Genomic DNA, 21,275 nt, shown 5'->3' with positions numbered 1-21,275 from the left:
CTAGTCTTTGATACATCTCTCGGTCCACAACAACATCTTCTTCTGCATTCCCAAGTTTACTGTTGGGATCTATTGGAGTGCTTGTTGGTTTACATGCGGCCATTCTTGTTTCTTTAAGGAGATTAGTGATATACTTTTGTTGAGAGATGAAAATGCCTTGTTGAGAGTGAGCAGCTAGAAATTTCCAAGGAAGTATTTTAATCTTCCTAAAGCCTTGATCTCGAAAAACATTGACTCAAATTTTGTTTCTCTTTTTATTCATTTCTTGTCACTATTATGTCATCACCATACACAAGTAGTGCCATGACTCCCCCTGATGATGAGTGCTTGATGAACAATGTATGGTTTCCTTGACTTTGCTTGTAACCCATACTAATTGTGACTTCCGTAAATCTGCCAAACCATGCCCGCGGTGACTTTTTGAGTCCATATGAGGCATTTTTTAACTTGCATACAATATTAGCAGCTAAATCCTTATTATAACCCAGTGGAACCTCCATGTAAATTTCTTCCTTTAGTTTACCATGCAAGAATGCATTTTTAACATCAAACTGTTGTAAGTCCCAACCATATAATCCCACCAAGGATAGCAAGATTTTAACAGTATTCATTTTGGCAACTGGAGCAAATGTTTCAAGGTAGTCAATCCCGTAAGTCTGGGTGTAGCCCTTGGTTACCAACCTTGCTTTGTACCTTTCTAAAGATCTATCTGCTCAATACTTCAATGTATAGACCCATTTGCACTCCACGGGTTTCTTCTCTTCTGATAACCTCACAAGTTCTCTTGGGTTCCATTGCTTTCTAATGCTTCCATCTCCACATTCATTGCTTGCTTCCACTCCTTATTGGATAAAGCCTTGGATAAGGTGTTAGGAATGACAATGATGTTTAAACTTACAAGGAAGGCTTTATGAGATGGGGAAAAGTGTTTGAAGGACAAGAATTGGGCAAGCGGGTACATGGGTTTCTTTGTGCATTCTCTAGTTCCTTTTCTAATGGCAATAGGAAGGTCTTGATCATTACAATCTATGGGCACATCAGATTCGGTTTGTACTTTGTAGTGAAGGATTAGTCATTTGAACCTCATTTTCAAAATTTGGGTTGGAGTTTTGAACTTGCATTGATTGTGGCACAAGATTCTTCTTCCTTGGGAAAGATTCTTCTTCCTTGGGAACGCCTTTCCTTTGCCAAATCTCACATGCTCAAGATTAGAAATAGGCTCTTCCATTTCAAAGTTTGACATATATAGAGTTTGACACAAGTTCAGGTTGTTCACAGTTTGACACAAGTGACACAGGGAAGTATTTGGGAGTGAACTCTAAGTTAAGTAAGAAGTTTCCATCCTTATCTTCCATATTGAATTCTCCCCTTGAAGATGAGGTGTGGAAAAATAAGACTTATGTTCATGAAAGTAATATCAATGGAAACATAGAACCTTTTTTAAGGAGGATGATAACACTTATAGCCTTTTTGAGTGGAGAAATATCCTATGAATAAACATTTGAGTGCTCTAGGATCTAATTTACCCCGCTCCCCAAAAATTCAAGGAACAAGGTTTCTTTGTCGTTTGTAGGTTTGTGTAGAACTGGGAAAGGACATCCATTGGACTCTTGAATCCTAAGACTGTTGAAGGCAGTTGATTTATGATATGAGTTGTTGTGAGGATTGCTTCCCCCCAAAATGACTTAGGCACATTGTATTGGAATAGGGAGGCTCTAGTTACAACAAGAAGGTGGCCATTTTTCCACTCAACTACCCCGTTCGTTCATCAATAGGGACCTGTTCAGTCACTCTTCCGAGCCGGGATCAAGAAGTGGAAGTCATTAAAGAGAGATGTTTCTCTTCGCTCCTAAGATCAAGAGGAAGGGTAGCTTATCAAGCTGGCCTCTATGTTTTTTTTTTTTTAAGAAAAAAAAGATAAAAAATGATTTGCTATCTTTTAACCGGCTGTTTTTCTTTGTCAAGCAACAAAGTAGCCCCAATCTCACAGGGGGCTTATGCACTCCACGACTTTCTTATGTTATGGGGACCTCGCCTCAATAATGATAATTTTTGGCTTATTCAGTCATCACTGAGGCTACATGATTTTTTTAGAAGTAAGCTATGACAAGCTAAGAGAAAAGAAAGGGTGCTAAGATAAAGCAATTTCCTAGTTGATAAAGAAATTGAATTGCTTGCGTTTAACTAAGCGTATGGCTTTCTTATCTGGACAAGCACCTGGGTGACACAAAAAAAAACACTGGCCGAGAAGATGTGGATGCGGCAACTCCAATCGAGTCTAATCGACCACACATGTTGTGGGGTATTAATGCACGATGACTCATGTATAATCCCTCCCTTTAAGAGAATGGAGTTAGAATTTGATTGAAATAGTCTCTAGCATTATTAAAATATACATATTTTTATATTAACTCCAAATTGGTTTTTAACCATGGAATGGAAGTTGGGAAGAATAAAACTAATGTTTGATTTTTCTGAAGTAGAAAAATCCATGAGACACGAGTGCAATCATCAATGAATGACACGAACCACCTCCTCAAACACATTAGGAACTCTAGAAGGACCCCAAATATCACTATGAATGAGATAAAAGGGAATGAAACTTCTTTTCTTGCTTAAAGGAAATGGTACACGCTAGCTCACACACATCACAGTGAAACTCATTAACACGTATGCCTTGAAACAAAGAAGGAAACAAAAGGTTGAGTACCCTAAAGGAAGGATGTCCAAGACTGTGATGGTAAAGCCAAATTTTTTTCTTTACTGGTTTGAGGAGGACTGCCATAGTAGCATGTGATTGGCTTGGTGCCTCAAGGTAGTAGACTCCATCCCTTTCTCTAGCATGTCCAATCGTCCTTCCTGATTCCTTATCCTAAAATACACAATGACTATGGTGAAAGACTACATTACAATGTAAATTTTGTGAGTTTCTTTACAGAAACGAGATTTGTAGATAGTCTAGGTACATGTAGGACATTTTCAAGGTTAGGGATGAGTGGAGCTCAATATTGCCAATTCCCGCCACAGTGGTTAATGAGTCATTAGAGTAGCTATCTTCCTACTACTTGGATAGGGAGAATATTTGGTGAATAGAGTTAGTGAGTGTGTCATGTGGTTAGTTGCATCTAAATCTATGATCTCGGGGCTTGGAAGAGAATTACCAAAGATAATTAATCCAATAGAAAGTGGAAACTCACCTGAATATGCCAAAATACCTGGTTTTTTGTTAAGGTTGCTCAAAAGAGTTTTTACACAGTCTATATCCTCCTGATTAAGGCTAGCAACCTTTTTATTAGTGGCTTCAGGTTGCTGTGCAAATGTAACATGCACCTAACCGTTATTTCCAGATTGCTTTATTTTGTGCCCCCACTCTAGGCTAGGAGGTTTACCATGAAGTTTCCAGCATCTTTCCACTGTGTGACGAGCTTTCTTGCAGTAGGTACACCGTAGATTGTCTATGTTTTGCTGTTTGGATTGCCCAGTTCTTTTACTTTCACCGGCAAATGCCTTGTCTATCATGGGAGTCGAATGGGGAGCTGCCTGTGCCTCCCATACCTGCTGGCTCTCTAGAGGACCCACAACCTAGAGACCTTTGTTGCCTCCTTATGTCATCAACCCTCTGTTGCTCCCTACTCATCATTATTGCCCTCCTGATCTGTTCGGCCTCTAGTTCAAGGTCACATCCATACTCTCTTGGCTCATCTAGACCATAATCCTTGGGATCTAAAATGTCATCTAAGCATGCATCCTCGAACTCCTCCCTCTGTGTTCTCTTCTCTTTCCTCTTTTGCTCCCCCCACTAATATATGAGGCCATTGCCTTCTTGACCTCTACAGGCACCTTTTGACACCCTACTACATCCCTGTTTCCACCAGCTAGATGCACATTCAATCTAGTTGCCCCACCTCCTCCTATTTGTTTCTTGTAGTAATTACACTTGCTCTTCCTCCTATCAACTGTCAGTGGCCTCCCGTATTGCCAAGCCATGTCTGACATATTTGAAAGAGAGTGCCTGATACAAGAAATACACACTAAGTATCTTGAAAAGCTCCATAATATGCTCCAAAATTACATACATGCTTCTAATAATAACCTCTTATTTTTAAATATAATATATATAAGTATTTTTAATATATATAAATCATTTAAAAATATATAAAATACACACTATCTTAAAAAGCTCCACAAGATGCTCCAAAAATTGCATACATGCTTCCACTAATACTCTCCTATTTTTAAATTTAAAAAAGAAACTAATTAGTTTTTTTAATATTTAATATTTTTTAATTATTTAAATATATATTAAATACAGTAAAATTACATAATTACCAGAAAAAAATTGATTCAACACCATCACAGCAATTTGGTGTCTCAACACTCACATACATTAATTTAAAGCTCATACATCTACTATACATATACATTTTTAGCAATATACATAATTTACTAAATACTTTTTAATAACAGAAAAATAAAAAAATAGTAGGAAGAATAAAAAATTAATTTTGACACTACAAATTCATAGATCAACACTCTAAAGTAAACGTACCTAAATTTGGAAGCAATCCAAGAAGATTTAAGGGACAAACAAAACAAAAATAAAAAAATGTGGAAGTTGGTTACTCACCTTGCAAGATTTGAGAAAATGCACAAATGAAGGAGCAAATCTAGTGTTTGAATGAAATGGAGTTGTAGAAGTTAGGTGAAAGGAGGGACGAAAGCAAGAGAAATAAAAAAAATAAAAAATAAAAAGGGTCGAAATGTCTTGGCGATATCGCTCGGTATGCTTGAAAATGGCAATAGGTCGAAAAATGGGTCAAAGATGGATACTTTATAACATAGCTTTGTGTCGTTTCGGTACAGTATCGGGTCAAAATTTCATATTGTATCACCGAAATTTCAATTGATACGATATGATATAGGACACTTTTCGTATCTATCCTTGTATTTTGTTTCGATTTGAAAAAATGCAGGCATTTCGACCCAAAATTTTGTTGATTTCGGTCGAATTTTGTTCCATGTGTCATCCCCTGAAGTCTTCTCTCTATTTTCTCTTATTGGTCTTGTTTTCCTTTCGTTGATGTTGTTAGTGCTAATAGGAGCATGTGTTCATTCATTTTTATTGGGTTTGATATTTTTGTAACTTTGTTGCCAATAGTACTATATATTCATAAGGGTTTCAACTTTCAAGTACTGATTTTGCTAGATGTAATCGCGAATTAGTGAACACAGATTCTATTTGTAATGTTGTTTCTGTGGTAGGGTGCGTAGTTGGCGCCTTTTTGCTTTAGTTCTTAGTCCAAAGTCTTGGTTCACCTAAGCACCTTGTCAAGTATGCTATTCTTTTTCACTAATCCACTCTTAGCCATGCCATGCTGTGTTACACACATCTTGTTCTTCCGCCTTTATGGTGGTGGGATCTATTGTTAGAAGTTTATTTATTTATTATTATTATTATTTTTTTATATTCCTATGCTCTCCCTTAGTGTGCTCCATTTTCCATTTTTTGTTAGATCTTTTTTAAATTGCACATGATGTATTCACCATTAAAGGAAGCTACGTCTGAAATACCTGACATTTAAAAGCTACATTTGGCGTACCAAGCAGAAATGTTGTTAATGCGATGTGAACATGATGATGACCAAAAAAAGCCCCATGTTCCTCTTATCTATTTAAAAGATTTAAAATGCTAATTGAATGGTCAGAATCCAAAAGAAATGTTTAAAATATCAACATGTTATTTTTTGAATCATATCATTTTAGGTACAATTTTCTCAACCGATTGATTGATAATAAATCAGACTGTGCCTTGATCTAAAATGATGTACGCCTAATGAAAGGTGAAAAAAGTGAAACAAATGCCACATATATACATTTCATCGTCATATGTTGACACCTACTTATCAGCACTGTGCTTGTTTACCCAAAATGCAGTTCTTAAAATATCTGGTTCCTCAAAGTGTAATTTACTGTTTTCATTTAATGGTATGCTTGTGTGCAATTGACAGAATGAATTTCTGTACATATCCTCTCTGCTTTCAAAACTTACTTCTGCTATTATATCCATTAGAATACCTCTTGCACTTACAGTTTATTGTCCTTTTGTACAGAAACTTTGCAAAAAGGCAATTGACATGGTTCAGGAATGAGCTTCTTTATGACTGGCTTGACGCTTCACAGCCAATGGTATGTCACTTTGCTTTTGGTTGGCAGGTCTTCTACTATGGATTATTTTGCTAGAGCTTGGGGGAGTTGTTAGCTCAATGCATTTGCTTGCATATGCATACCAGCATGTGCATATACGAGTTGTGACAAGTGTATTTTCATATTTGTGATGGCATGCATGGACAGTAGTTCATAGTTGTCACGGCGACGAGGCGATGCAAGGCGGTTTAGGCTAATTGAAGCGATGAGTTGACGAGGCGCCCTCTGAGGCGCTTTTAAGGCGGTTGAGGCTTTTTAAGTGAAATTTTTAGTGTACATCTCATTCACTCTAAATCTATCATATCTTATATAATAAAAAAACTAATATCAGACTACCTCAAGTCATCCAACATACTACAAACCACACATAATAGGTCCTAAATAAAAAGTCGCAAGAAGAAAGGAAGAGAAGAAGTTGCTTGTCACTGGCCACTGCTTGCCGGAGTGTCGCTGCGGGAATGGAAGAGAATAAGAGAGGAAGAGAGAAAGAGCTTAGGGATTAGAGTGAGAGTGAGAGTGTGAGACTTGAGTCAAGAACTTATTCTCTTTCAATTTTGTTTGTTTTATTTTTATTTTAACATTTGATCACATGTAGCGTCATTATACATATGCATATAGGTTCAAACAATAGATACTTTACAATCGGAATCTAATAAGTATTTCAATATATGCCTTCGATTAGGCATCTTTCTCGTGATTTAAAAAAGAAAGAAAAAAAAGCGGACGCCTTATTGCCTAAAAATAAGGCGACGCCAATTTGAGGCGCTCCGAAGGAGCCCAGACGCCGAGGCGACGATTAAGCGACACCTAGGCGACGCCTTGACAACTATGCAGCAGTTACAGAATCAAGGAACTGGACTTAAGGACTGTTACTCGCAATTACTCTTGGTGTTCTTGTTTTTTCTAAATTGTGTGCTAATTATCCCACATTGAAGTCCTATATGCAGTCTTCACCATATTAACTCTGATGAAAATTTTATCTTGTGAACAAAGAAATAGAGATGATTATAATGTGGACTTCCTTAAGTTTAAATGATTGAGACTTTTGTACATGAAAACTGAGAATGGCACAAGCTATTTGTTATGCCTGTCCTTTCTATAGTCATTCCGAAGACTATAATGAATTTTGGTGGTTGAAATTGGGTCTAACTGGAGTCTTGAGTATCCTTTAATGTGAATAAAATAACATAGGGAGAGAAAAAGAACTGGACCAGCGGTACTTACAATTCGATTTATTAGATAGGGATGGAACGATAGGCTCAAGAACTAAAAGGAGATACATAAGTAGGGATGGAAAAATAGGGACAAGTACCAAAAGGGCTGAAAGGTCCTTCATTAAGTGATCTTGAGATTAACACCCGGTGCTAATTCCAAGATCTCTCTCGTGAGATGTACTTCTAACACTCCCCCATAGCATGGTTCGAGGTCTCGCGAGATCTTGGCAAGATCTCTATTTCGTGAGACCTTAAGAGGAGACTCGAAAGGGAATCTAGAGAACATAATATCTTGATCAAGATCTCGGTTGAGTCGAGAGCTTGGTTTGACCGAGATTTTGGTTCAAACAGGTGTTTAAATGTAGGATTACCTCAAGTCGAGACGAGATATGTGGGAAGGTGGCTAACATCCTCCAAATTTTCGAAGCATCAAATTTTGAATTGCTTAATTTGTGTGAGAGGTTTATTCCAAATCATTGACAATAAGAGAATGGGATGGATGACCACCATAAAACCTAAAACAAAGCTTTAGTTAGAATTTTGTTTGAGAGAGAATTCTTCCCCACTCAAATTTGTGAGTGGGAGATGTATACTAATATTATTTAAATTATAATGTGAATATCTGAATTTGAATTACAACTTGTTTACAATCAGAACTCTACAACTTGTTGACACTTTAACCATAACTCAAACTCTTCTCAAAGCAAATAAGCCTTTGGTGAGAATGTATGCGACTTGGTCTCCTATGGGAACGAACCAGATTGACAGATGTGGCAACTTGATTGCAAACAAAATGATAGTCGATCTCGATGTGTTTGGTTTGTGCATCGAAGACCGGATTAGCAGCAAGGTAAGTGGCTCCAATATTATCGCAGTATAGAGTTGGTACAGAAGTAACAACCCCAAGTTCACGTAGTAATTGACATAACCATATGAACTCAACAATAGCATTAGCAACCCTTTTGTATTCGGACTCTATAGAGGAGCGGACCATAGTGGGTTGTTTCTTGGAATTCTAAGAGATCATGGTAGGGCCTAAGTCGATCAGTAGTTGAACAGGCTCAGTCCGCGTCACTAAAGGCAATGAGAGAGAGATTAGTTGTGGGCCGAAATAGAATTCCATCGCATGGGGTCATTCTTATATAATGAAGAATTCGTTTGACCGCATCCCAGTGATCAGTTGTAGGTTGATGCATATATTGACAAACCCTATTGACAACAAATGCTATATCAAGGCGTGTGAGAGTCAAATACTAAAGGGAACCCACTGTACTTCTATACTTGGATGGATCATCATAGAGGGGAGGTTCCTTGAAGGTTGTTTTGGTGATGGCTTTATGCATATTTTTTTCTTTCGCAAAAGATCTAAAGAATACTTCGACTGGCAAAGATGTAGATCTTGAGGTGAGCAACTAACTTCCACCCCTAAAAAAATAGTTTAACTGAGATCTTTGATGGCGAATTCTTTGCCAATGGCTTTAATAACATAATTAACCTCAAAAGAACTAGATCCAGTGAGGACAATGTCGTCCATAGAACAGTGAGGACAATGTCGTCCATAGAAGAAGATAGATAGTTTGACGTGATGAAGTCGAAAATATAGTGCTTGTTAGAAGAAGACTGTGAGAATCCCAGAGTGAGTAAATAATTGCCAAGCAGATAAGACCACGCCCTAGGACTTGTTTTAAACCATACCAAGCTTTCTGAAGGTACATACATAAGTTGGCTTCCGATAAAACCCTGTAATTGAACCATGTAAATCTGTTCAAATAATTCACCATTTAAAAATGCATTTTGAACATCCAATTGGTGAAGAGTCCATCCTTGGGAACTGCTAGAGATAGAATCAAGTGGATCGTAGGAGGTTGGACAATGGCACTAAAAATGTCAAAATAATCAATTCCTTTATGCTAATTAAATCCCTTGGTGACCAAACGAGTCTTATAACGTGAAGCAGAGCCATCAATGTTTTGTTTGATTCTGTAAACCCATTTATTTTCATCCAAATTCATGTGGAGCTGATGAGGAACTAGACTCCATGGTTGTCAAGGCTGCAAGGCAACCAAAGCGATTGGGGCTCAAGTGAGGCAATTAGGCGACAAAGCGGCTCCTAGGGGGCAATAAGGTGACCAAAGCGGTTGGGTCAAATGTTTTCAATGCAACTACTTTTCAATACATTTTGTTGCCAACGGGCATGGGGTCCCACTCCCCGATGAGTGGGCGGGGGTCCAGGGAGGCCGCCCCAGCTGGGGTGTGTGGGCAGCTCCCCCGAAGCAAAAAATAGGTTCTATGTCACTTTGGGCCTTGGAGTTCTTTCGCAGATTGGATGTCAATTAAGCGGTTCAAAACAAAGCAGTTGAAAAACCGTTTTGCCACCTAGGCGCGCCTAGACGGACGCTTTGACAACTATGCTAGACTCTAAGTACTATTACATAAGAGAGCATCAAATTCTTCGCTCATAGCAAGCCTTCATTTGGAAACTTTACTGGCAGTGGTATATAAAGTGGGTTTGGTTTAAGGATTAGCTTCAGGGGAGGTGGCTAGGAGGTTCAGTTTAGAGATAGCTTTGAGATGACCCGTTTTGGATCTGGTTTGCACATGGCAAGGTTCAGGTCAAGTTGGTTGGGATGGTGGAGGTGGGTTATGGGCTAGGGTTTCAAGTGGCTTATAGCTAGGGTCTCGGGTACGGTGGGAGGTTGAGATCAAGAAAGAAAATTCGACCGAAATAGGAATTTTGACCTTACAAAAAGGCCGAAATTTTGATGTTTCGGTCGAAACTGGACATTTTTTTCTGGAAATTGGAATTTCAATTTTGGGCTTCATATGGACTCAAAGTGATTTGGATTCTTGCATACTACCTATTTCAAGCATAATAAACAAAATGGAACTAGTATTTTGCCAAAAAAAAAAGAAAATTTATCATTCAAGTATACTAACAAATTATTGGTTTCGACAAGTGCAAAATGTATTGCATACATGCATAAAATCATCAGCATACATGAATTGTTTGGTAGAATGGTTACATATACAACAAGTCAACAAAATAAAATGACCGACTAGATCAAGTGATGGTGTCTCACATATATTAAGTTGAAGCTTATATATCATATATACATAAAATACAAAAACATAATTTTAGAAAATAATTATTAAAATCAGAAAATGAAAAAAATGGTGGCAAATAATAAAAGGATAAGTTTAACAAAACACATTCATAAATCATAGTCCTAGGCTAAACATATATTAATTTCAAAGCAATGCAAGATCATTTAAGGCATGAACAAAACAAAAATAAAAAAAGGGAAGTTTGGAAATGTTGGGTATGGCCCAGGCTTCACATTCTATTGTTGCCGGAGTTTCCTTTGTAGCTATTGGGGCTGAGGTGTTTGGAGGCAAAAGAGGTGTTTGAAGGCAAATGAGTCGTGGAAATTAGGTGAAAATGGGATTGAAATCAACAAAAACTAAGGAAAAACAAGTTGGAATGTTGAAATAGTTGAATTTCGGTCGAAATCTCCGAAATTTCGGTCAAAAATTGACACTTTTCCGATATAATTGAAATTTTGTTTCGTTTTTGAAAAATGCAGACATTTCGACAATTTTTGGTCGAATTTTCTTCTATGGTTGAGATGGAGTTATGAAAATTTCAAATTTTGAATTTGAATTTCGGGTGGGATTGGAGAGCTCAAAATTTGAATTTGTATTAGAAGTTTGGGTGGGGTGGGAAATTTTAAATTTGAATTTGGAGTGGAATTTCAGGTGGAATGGGAGATTTCAAAATTTGAATTTGAATTTGAAATGAGATTATCAGCTGTAACTATGGTGGGATTGGAGTGAGAGGGGGAATGGTGGTTGGGAGGTTGAGTTGTTGTTGTAAGTCATAAGTTGAGTTCAGTTGAGAGTTTGGTCTATTAAAGAGATCTTTATTATTTTTGTTTTTAGTTGCACATTAGATATCGTTGTATTTGTTCATTCATAACTATTATTATAAATAAAACCCTGCATATTGACATAAGTCAGGATTCTCTCAAGATTTCAACATGGTATCAAAGCCATGCCAAATCTAGAGTATCAACACTACATCGTAGATTCCTGGTAAGTCAGAAAATTTCTAAAAAAGCTTCCGCCTTTGAATCTCCACACCTACCATCATCGACACCTCTGATAGCCCTTCACCACTAATAATAGCCATTGCCTAACCTTCAACCCCATTCCAACCTAAATTGATAAACCAATTACCCTTCCTACAGTTAGCAATTGACTCTAACTCTCCTGTGATGCTACAACTCTCCTAGGATGATCAACATCCTATTTAAGCAAAAATACCTCTCGGTTGTCTCCCTTCTTACCTTCGATAATTGCTAGAAAAGTCCCTTTAGAACCTTCCGCTTGACCTAACTTGATCTTGTGAATGTTCCTAGAACCATCGATGTCTGTTGAGGGTGTTTCTAGCACCATTGTAGACTTCCTTCCATGATTATAATTTTTTTCTTCTCTGAAAAATCCTATTTTTTACCTATTGGAGATGGATCGTGGCTCTAAGAATTCATAGGGGGTTGTTTTGTTAATTTGAATAGTTCTATAGGGCTCTTTTTGCAAATTCAAATAGTTTTGTGGAGCTTTTTGTACATTCAAATAGTTTCAGGGAGCTGTTTGTAAATATGAGTGATTTCTTATTCCTACGATGAGTGATTCCACCACATCTCCCTTGTCTAGTACATCTGAAGAGTCTCCCATGTCTTTTAATAGGGATCATAAGTTTTCTCCGCTTCAGATGACCACTATGAGACTCAATGGGACAAATATGGGACAAATTATCATAGATGGTCTCATTCAGTTTTCCTTGATGTTGGTGCTTGTGGTCTTACTGCCATCTTGATGGGACTTCTACCAAGCCTTCTACACCTGGTTTGCAACTTTCCAAGTGGTATATAGATGAATGCTAGGTTATGGATTTTCTCATCAACTCCATTGAATCAAGCATAGCAGAGAGTTATCTCCTCCTTCCTGATGTGGCAACTGTTTAGAAAGTTGCTGATGATACATACTTCATAATAGGCAATGATGCAAAATGCTTTGAAATTAGATGGAAGTTTAATCAATTACAGCAGAAGGACCTTACTCTTTCTCAGTACTGTAACACATTTCGGGGATATTACCAGACTTTAGATTTCTATGGGAAGTTTACACCAAAGAATGCTAAAGGTGCAATTGCATATCTACAATGGGAAGACAAAACAGAGAGTTTATGAATTTTTGGCAGGATTGAATATAAAATTTGATCAAATTCGCACACAAAACCTTTCTAAAGAGCCTTTGCCTTCTCTTGGTTCAAGCCTATGCCATGGTAGATGCAGAGGACAATCAACGGATAGCTATGGTACATACACAAAATTGCTGATAGGTCTGCGTTAGCTGCTGGTTTTGGTAATCCTAAGTCTAGTTTTGGTGACTTTTGACCACTAGTGAAGTGTATTGTGGGAAGGAACGTCATACAAAGGATAAATGTTGGAAATTACATGGACGTCCAACTAGTTCCCGTGGAGTAGGAAAGAGCAGTAGTAGGGGCAGCAATCATCTACTAATCAAGTTGTTTCAAACACCCAAAGTACATCAACATCTCCTTTTGCAGATGAGATCCTAACTCTATTTCGTCAAATTATGACCAAGCTTGACAGAACCTCTTCTAGACTGACTCCCAATGCAAGTGTAGCATCTGCCATCCCTTCTATATCAGATACCCAGCAACCCTAGGTATTTTCGGTTATCACAATGTCAACTCCATGTATCCCTCCTAGATAATTGATTATGGGGCAACCGACCACTTGATAAGTGCATCCTCGTTTTCATACTTATTCATCTATTCCGTTTGGTCAAAATGTTAAAACAACTAATGGACCTGCTGATGGATCTCTTCCTTTATCTCTAGAAAGGATTCCATTTTCTGTTCCCCTACACTTACCCTTTCATAATATGGTTAGGACCTAGTTTGGTGCTGTTGTGAAAATTCTCAGGACCGATAATGGGACTGAATACTCGGGAGGGCCTTTTCCCTCCTATTTTTGCTCATGGGATTTATCCATCAAACCAATTGTGTGGATACTCCTCCCAATGGTGTGGCTGAGCGCGAAAATCGACTTCTTGTAGAGGTGGCAAGATTCCTTATGTTTACAATGAATGTGCCTCCTCATTTTTTGGGTGATGCCATTCAAATTGCGACCTATTTGATTAACAGAATACCCTCTCGCATCCTAGACCAGCGCTGTCCTCTTGAGGTTCTCTTACGCACTGCCAACTTTACAGTCCCATCTAAGGTCTTTTGATGCGTTGCTTTTGTTCGTAACCATCATAGACATGGTAAGCTTGATCCCCATGGATTACGATGTGTCTTCTTAGGTTATCCACCTACATAGAAGGGCAATAAATATTATCACTGTGAATCTCATAAGTTTTTTTGTCTTTGTGGATGTGGTTTTTCAGGAGCAGGTCTCTTTTGTTCCCCTCCTCTTCTTCAAGGGGAGAGTGTTAGTGAAGAAGCTCCAGTATTTCTTGAGATTTCTCTTGAAGTTCCTACTGTTGAGTCCCCCATATTTTTCTTTAGAATATGGAGTGACCGGGCAATAACAACTGGTGGATGATATGCAGGGGGAACATAGACATAGGCCTCTGAAGACCTACCAAAGAAAGAAGAAACCCCCTTCTGAATTGAATCAACATTTGAAGTCAAAGGAAGGAGAAATGTTGATAAGACCAGCTATCAAAAACTGGTTGGGAAGCTAATTTATCTGTTACACACCAGACCCAATATCACCTTCACAATTAGCATTGTTAGTCAATACATGCATGACCCTTACTCTTCACATTTAGGTGCAATATACCGTATCTTAAGGTACTTAAAGGCCTCTTTTGGTAAGGGCATCTTGATTTCTTCTCATGAATATCTTAGAGTGGAAGCATATACAGATGCAAATTGGGCAATGTAGGCGTAACCTTGTGTCATGGAGGAGCAAGAAACAAGCAATAGTTGCTCAATCCAATGTTGAAGCCGAGTTTAGATCTCTAGCTCAAGGCATTTGTGAAGCATTACGGTTGAAGGGCCTTCTCCAAGAACTTGGGGCAGATCTAGAAGGACTTATGAGACTGTTTTTTGACAGCAAATTTGACAGCAATTCAGCTATAAGTATAGCACATAACCTAGTTCAGTATGACAGGACCAAACATGTAGAGATTAATAGGCATTTTAACAAGGAGAAGGTCGGGTCTAGATTGATTTAGATTTCATTTGTCACATCTAATAATCAACAAGCTAACATCTTCACCGAGAGCTTGAGTGTAAAGTCATTCAGTAACATTCTTAGCAATTGGGCTTGATAGATATCCATGCACCAATTTGAGAGGGAGTGTTCTAAGTCATAAGTTGAGTCCAGTTGGGAATTTGGTCTATTAAAGTCTTTATTATTTATGTCTTTAGTCCCACATCGGGTATCATTGTATTTGTTCATTCAAACAATTATTATAAATAAAACCTTGCTATGTCACATTGACATAAGTCAGTATTCTCTTAAGATTTCAACAGTTGTAAAGGTAAACTTGGTTTCATAAAAAATTACATGTCTAGAGATGTAGAATCGGCCAAGAGTTGGATCATACTATACATAACCCTTGTGTGAGTTGCTATATCCAAGAAAAATACATTGCCTGGAGTGATATTCGAGCTTGTTTTTCTTATAAGGTCATAACCAAAGAAAAATACATGGCCTGGAGGAAGCAAGCAAGCTCGTTGTGGTGAGAAGAGAAGGTCGATCGTGCATGGTGGTCAAATGCTGAGAAACTGATACCAAGTTAGAATTTCGTTTGAAGGAGAACTCAATTGAGAGAGAATTCTTCCACACTCAAATCTGTGAGTGGGAGATGTATATTAATATTATTTGAATTACAATTTGAATATTTGAATTTGAAATACAACTTGTTTACAATCAGAACTCTACAACTTATTGACATTTTTACCATAACTCAAACTCTTCTTGATTGGTTGGAGGTAAGATCAGTTGAGGATAGAGTTGGTTATGGTGGATTTGAATTTGAATTTGAATTTAGAGGCTTATCCTTCACAGCTTTGAAGCATGAATTGAAGTTAAATTATATTTTTCAGAAAAACTGTTATGCAAGCTAATATTTTGAAAAATCTAGTGTACATGTTTACACTTATTTAGGAAAGGATTTGACCTTTATGGTTTAAGAGTGTTACTTATCAAAATATAAACAGCATTTGGCTGTAAAAAGAAAATTTGGTACCGCAGTTATCTGCCTTATGCTGGACTGATGCATATGCATTTTGCAGGAAGAGGTACTCAACTTCATATATGATGCATATCATCAGCAAAGTCAAAAGGTGATGGTGCCGGATTCACTTAAAATGAAGAAAGACAAATCCAGTCACAGGGAAGCCTCTTTGCTTAAGGCTTACCGCACAAAAAATCGGTAGAAAGTAGTGGATGTTTTCAGCAATTTGTATTGATAGCGAATGTTCATTTCAAGCATCTAATGTTTGTTAGTGATTGCAGACATTTTATTAGTCGTGAAGACTGTTCTGATATCTTGGATTGGATTCTGAAAACACAAAGAGAGGATTGTCTTCCAAGCACCACTAAACCCTTTCAGACCTTAGCCTGAGAGGTTGCTAGTCTGATGGAGATGCACAGACGCATGCTGAGAAGCAGGACATTAGTTTTTGCAGTGAAATGGTAACAATGCAGCACTTCATTCTGTTTGTTTCAAGTGTGTAGCTGTATGATGCATCTTTTCTATCTGATGATTCTTCATTCCTTGCAGGTTTGTAGAAAAGAACTGCCACTTTTTTTTATTAATTATCAAATGTATCTGACAATGAAGTCTTATTCTAAATGCACTCGAGGGAACCATAGAATTAGAAGTAAGAGAGAGAGAGAGAGAGAGAGAGACGGTGTAAAATATTAATTCAATTCATAGTACTTATTTGCTGGCATATGAACAACTTTTTTACTTACTAAATTATAAAGTGCATCTGATGAACTCTTATTCTACATGCATTCAGAGGATCATCGAGTTAAAACTAAACCCCTAAAGAGAAAGAGAGAGAGGGATTTGGCATGTTGAATGTGTGTGTGTGTGATTTCTTTGGCATAAGACAATTTTTAAGTCCAAGAAAATGCCTTAGGTCCTTCATGTGTAATAATACAAAGAGGGGTTTTCTCTTCAAACCCCTTTTCTTTACCCAATCAACCCTGCGTACCAGAAATTGGTCATCGACTTCAGAGCCCCCTTCTATTACAGCATGTCTGAGGTTGATCGTATCATCCGATGCCGCTGCTTCAAACAAAATCAAAATCAAACGTCTATCAAAACTCCCCCACCCTTTTGCCTCTGAAAGTCTTCCTTCTCCCTTACGAACAACTGATTATGAAAAACATCTGTCTTCTAACCCATCCCTATCTATAAACCCCTTCTGGAACAAGTACACACACAGAAAACTTAATTTATTTCTTAACAATTACACAAAAATGGTGACGAAGCAAATTATAATAGAAATTAAGTGCCGTTGTTGGAAAAAAGAAAAAATCATCCAACATGTCCATCATTAGGAATTCCAAAAATCATCCTGCGTGTCAATCGTTAGAAATTTCAGGCTTTCTTCCTTAGTTGGTGGCCTTCTATTGATCGTACGAGTCTTATGACTCAAAAAATTATCACCTTCTAGACTTGTATTCCTATAGCATAGGATCGACCATAATGTTATAGTAGGAAATCATTGTGACTCTCTTTTATATAAACACCGAAGGGAAGAAGAGAACTAGGGGGTAAGAAAGGGGGGGGGCAACTAGGGCTAAGAAGGCATGGAAGAAATCACAAGCCTAGGTAACAACAATGAGCGTGTTCCTTGGGTATCTACAAGAGATTTGTGGGGCAAAAGGGAAATTCTAGTGCAAATATTTGATGCAGATCAATTATACTTATGGATCCGACTGAGCCTTCTCTCGTATCCGGGACGATGAGTCCTACAAGAAAGGTTAGATGCGGGGCGGCTTGTGTGCCGGGCAACCGCCTCCGATGGCAAAGTCAGATAATGAACAGAGTGAAGTCTAATGCAAAAGCTACACAAGATTATACTCAGAGTGTATTGGTTGCTTACCGGAGGGGTATGTCTATGCTTTTATATTGTAAGTGTTACCTTTTATGTATTTGGTAAGTTATCTCGACAAGGGCTATTGTTTCTCCTAGGATCATGCTTCCTTGTCGTTGGTCCCATTCAATCAGCTGCTGAGTTGACCTTCTATATCAAAGATGATTGCTATATATGTGGCATATGTTATGCTTTTGGTCATGGATGATCGGCATCTTTCTCGATTAACTAGCATGTGGAGCCCCATTTGGGTCAGACCCGGTCGGGTAGAAATCTTCCGTATCGATATTATTACAGATGATTTTCCAAATTCGGTTCGTAGATAGGGATTTGGAGGTCCAACTAAATGCTCCATCCAAATGTGCGTCTTCAAGCCCCCAAAAGAGGCTTCTCGATAGTGTCGGTGATTGAAGAACCTCCAAAGTAGAGCTTAACTAGCGGCACTCAACATCCAGAGGCTAAGGGACCCTAGATCTAGCCAAATAGAGGAGAGGGTACGGATCTAAATGGGGCGAGTGAAAGGGCAGGGAAAGAAAAGGTGTGGGGTGGTCTCCTCCTCGACACAAAATATACATTAGGGGCTGATAGGGATGGATCGGTGGATAAGAAGGGCTTGGGTAGGGAGACAAAGGGAGAGGTCTCCAACCAATGAAAGCTTGGCCGGGGATATTGCCTTTAAACTAAGGAAGCTTGGCCCAAGAAACAAGAGGGTAACGGCTACACATATGGTTCCAAGCAAAAGCAATGGAGAAGAGGAAGTTTTTCAAGGGAAGCTAAAGAAGTTGGTTGCGAGGGGGAGAAGGGACCACACCTAGGTCAAGCTCCTAAGGGAAGGGGGAGTGGGGACCAAGCTCTAGCACGGGGGAAGTGAGAGAGGGGGCAAAACTTGGGAATGCTAGATCAATAGAGCGTCTAGTGCCAAGTGGTAGAGAATACCAAGAGGGTGCCAAGTAAAAAGCCAAAAAGAAATGTTGAAGCCATATGCTATTGAGAAAGATAGCGTGAAGAGGGCAAGGGGGCAAGGGGGCAGAGAGAGTGGTGTGAAAACAAGGACCCCCTAGCCAAAACCTCAAGTGGGACCCCCTAGCCAAAACCTCAAGTGGGCCCCCATGATGGCTCCAAGAAGCCACCTTAAGCTGGCCGAACCCTTTTTGGGGGGTGTTTTGCGTATTTTGGCCCTTATTTTATTTTTTAAATTATTTTTAGAATTTTTCAGAATTTTCATTGAGTCCAATTTGTTAATTTGAGTTAAGTTTGGTTTGTTTGGAGAATTATAATTTGAATTAAGATTGTTTTGAATGAGTCCTAAGTGAATGGAAATTAGTTAGTTGAGATAATATAAGATTCTTTATCTATCTATTAAGAGTTACGTTATCATTAAGAGTTCAGTCCCACTTCCAAGTTAAGTTGGAGTATTTTATTTTCAGTCTATAAATAGCTTCTTTATTTAATGATATTTTTAGATTGGGTCGATTAGAATTGAGTATTCTGCTAAGAGGTAGCAAGGCAATTGTCTAGCGAAGCATTCTAATCTTTTGCCTTCAGCCTTCAAGAGCATTCAAAGCATTAATCCCAATGAGTGTCACCAACATCCGAGTAAGTAGAAGACTCCCAACCCCAACCCGAGCCTCAACCTTCCCCTCCTTGTTCATAGCATCTACAGCCTCCCCACCCCTTCACTTTCCCTATGCAACTCTAGAGTACCACCCCTCACCATCATATCCTCCTTATCCCCCTCCTCTCTTGTTAGACCTAGGAAACCATCCCCATTGAATCACAAATACCCCTTGCCCTTTCCCCTTTAAATTTTCTTCAAGCCCTAGCCCCTTCCCTAGTCGTCATGACCCTCCCATTTTCCCCCTCTTCCTCACGGCAGCCCATCCTACTCCCACTAGGAAACTCTCAATCCCAGCCCCTTTCAAGCTTCTTTCACCTCTCTTAGGATCACATGTGTCACACCCCACCTATCAATATCGGTCTCGCCCAACAACAGATCATAACTCATCATTGCATAATGAGTCATTCAACATCATAAAGTAATTAAAATACATCTAAACATGATCCACAATATATATTCAACTACCAATCATTAAATCATACTATTACAGCAAGTTATAAGAACAATGATGCATGTAAAGATTAAACAGTTCATCATAGTTCATATCATCGCATATATATAAGAGTGTGTCCTTACTTGTAGACACGTAAAAATTTGCAATTAGACTTCACCGACAACAATTCTAGTATACCTCAGAGATCACCTAAATATAGATTACAAAGTTACATTAAGTACATGAGTCAAATAAGAGCAATAACCAACCTCACAGAGCTACTGTGACCCAGCCGGTTGCTTGGGGAGGTTGGTTGGCCAAGTGATTGCCATAAGCAACCGCCCCTATTCTAGACTACTTTTAAGTTTGAAAATCCGAATTTTGATCCCCCAATTTTAATCCAATTTTGGGATGATCTTAATCCGAATTTCATCTTTACGGAGCCTACAACACAAGCACAACCAAAACCCTAAAATTCTAATGATTCAATATTCACATCATTTACTTCAATCAGATCTATCCTTTATTCGGATGCAAGGATCCGTTTTCGGACATGATCTAATCAAGATCACAAATTGGAGAATAGAACCATCACAAACAACTGACCATCACATCAACAAGAATAGATCCATAACAATCAAAGAGATGAGGAAAGAATATAGAGAGTGTGGGATCAACTTACCTCCGATTGATGCGTTAAACTGACGAAGGATTGGATCTTCTTCACCAATCACGCTTTTCTCACCTTCCAGCACGTGTTTTCTACCTCCTAACCGTCCACAACAGTAATCCCGAATATAAGAATGAGTAAAAAGGTTGAAGTTACTTATTTATAGTGGACAAAAGCAAATCAGGGTTCAAAATCCTACAAGCAAACCTAGCGGTCGCATGGGGCGGTTGATTAGCCAATCCACCGCCTTAAGCAACCTCCCCCTAGTACTTTTTAGTACTTGGGTGCTTTGCTCAAAGGGTTGATCTCCAACTCAAACCTAACCCTATACAACATGTGAGGGACTTCTTACCTTGATTCCGAACATCTTCAAATGCTTCATGACTCCGACTGATGATCCGCTTTTCTAGTCTGTCAAGGTTTCTACGGGTTCTTCTTCGGATTCCCAATAAAGCAGGTTCTTCATCAGTAGAATCTAGATCTATGGACTCAGGGTATAGGTTGTGGACTTCAATCGAGATACTCAACAACTTATTCCGGCTGGATCTTCAGGTACTCGGACCTGCATTACGGATCCTAGGTTAGAAATACAGGGGTTGTTACAACATGAGCCCTAGGAACGGCCCCCCTACTATTTTTTTCAAATCAGCTTGACTTCCCTAACTTTAGAAAAATCTGCGCTTCATCTTCTTCCGTTGAGATTTTGCTGAAATTTTAAAGTTCTTGAAAACTGATTTGTTGAGTCTGTTCAGTCAATTCCGAATCTGATTGGTAGAAAAATCAATAGAATTCAATTTCTGTGCAAGTTAGAACCAGCAAGGATTAGCCCTTACTTTCCCTCTTGTTGAACCCTCTAAAACCCTAAATCAAAATCCTATAAATAACCTGAACCCTTTTCACATTGTGAATAACTTCTAAAGTGTGAAAACACCCTTTGGAACCCTAGAAAGTTCATCTTTTTTTGCTGGAATTTCTTGAGC

The 21,275-nt window shown here is 38.5% G+C and overlaps 1 protein-coding gene across 3 annotated transcripts in view; it reads left to right on the top strand.

The window, feature by feature from the left end:
- The window catches only part of IPT9 (isopentenyltransferase 9), an 87,346-nt gene extending 70,444 nt beyond the window's left edge, over window positions 1–16,902 (top strand). The window contains exons 9-12 of one of the 3 annotated variants that reach the window (XM_089168010.1): window positions 6,111–6,186; window positions 15,757–15,896; window positions 15,980–16,159; window positions 16,248–16,902. In XM_089168010.1, the coding sequence (XP_089024136.1) occupies window positions 6,111–6,186; window positions 15,757–15,896; window positions 15,980–16,088 (325 nt within the window). In that variant the 3' untranslated portion in view covers window positions 16,089–16,159; window positions 16,248–16,902. Of the gene's footprint in view, window positions 1–6,110; window positions 6,187–15,147; window positions 15,270–15,756; window positions 15,897–15,979; window positions 16,160–16,247 lie in introns of those variants that run through there. The other 2 variants (XM_089168009.1, XM_089168011.1) reach the window with 2 other exon arrangements.
- Window positions 16,903–21,275: the final 4,373 nt, after the last annotated feature.

Source organism: Hakea prostrata, chromosome 9, assembly GCF_041222555.1.
Source record: "Hakea prostrata isolate BN-2017 chromosome 9, UWA_Hpros_2, whole genome shotgun sequence".
Classification (NCBI taxonomy): domain Eukaryota; kingdom Viridiplantae; phylum Streptophyta; class Magnoliopsida; order Proteales; family Proteaceae; genus Hakea; species Hakea prostrata.
The sequence above is the reverse complement of the archived record's forward strand: the minus strand, read 5'-3'. Positions and strand labels throughout refer to the sequence as shown.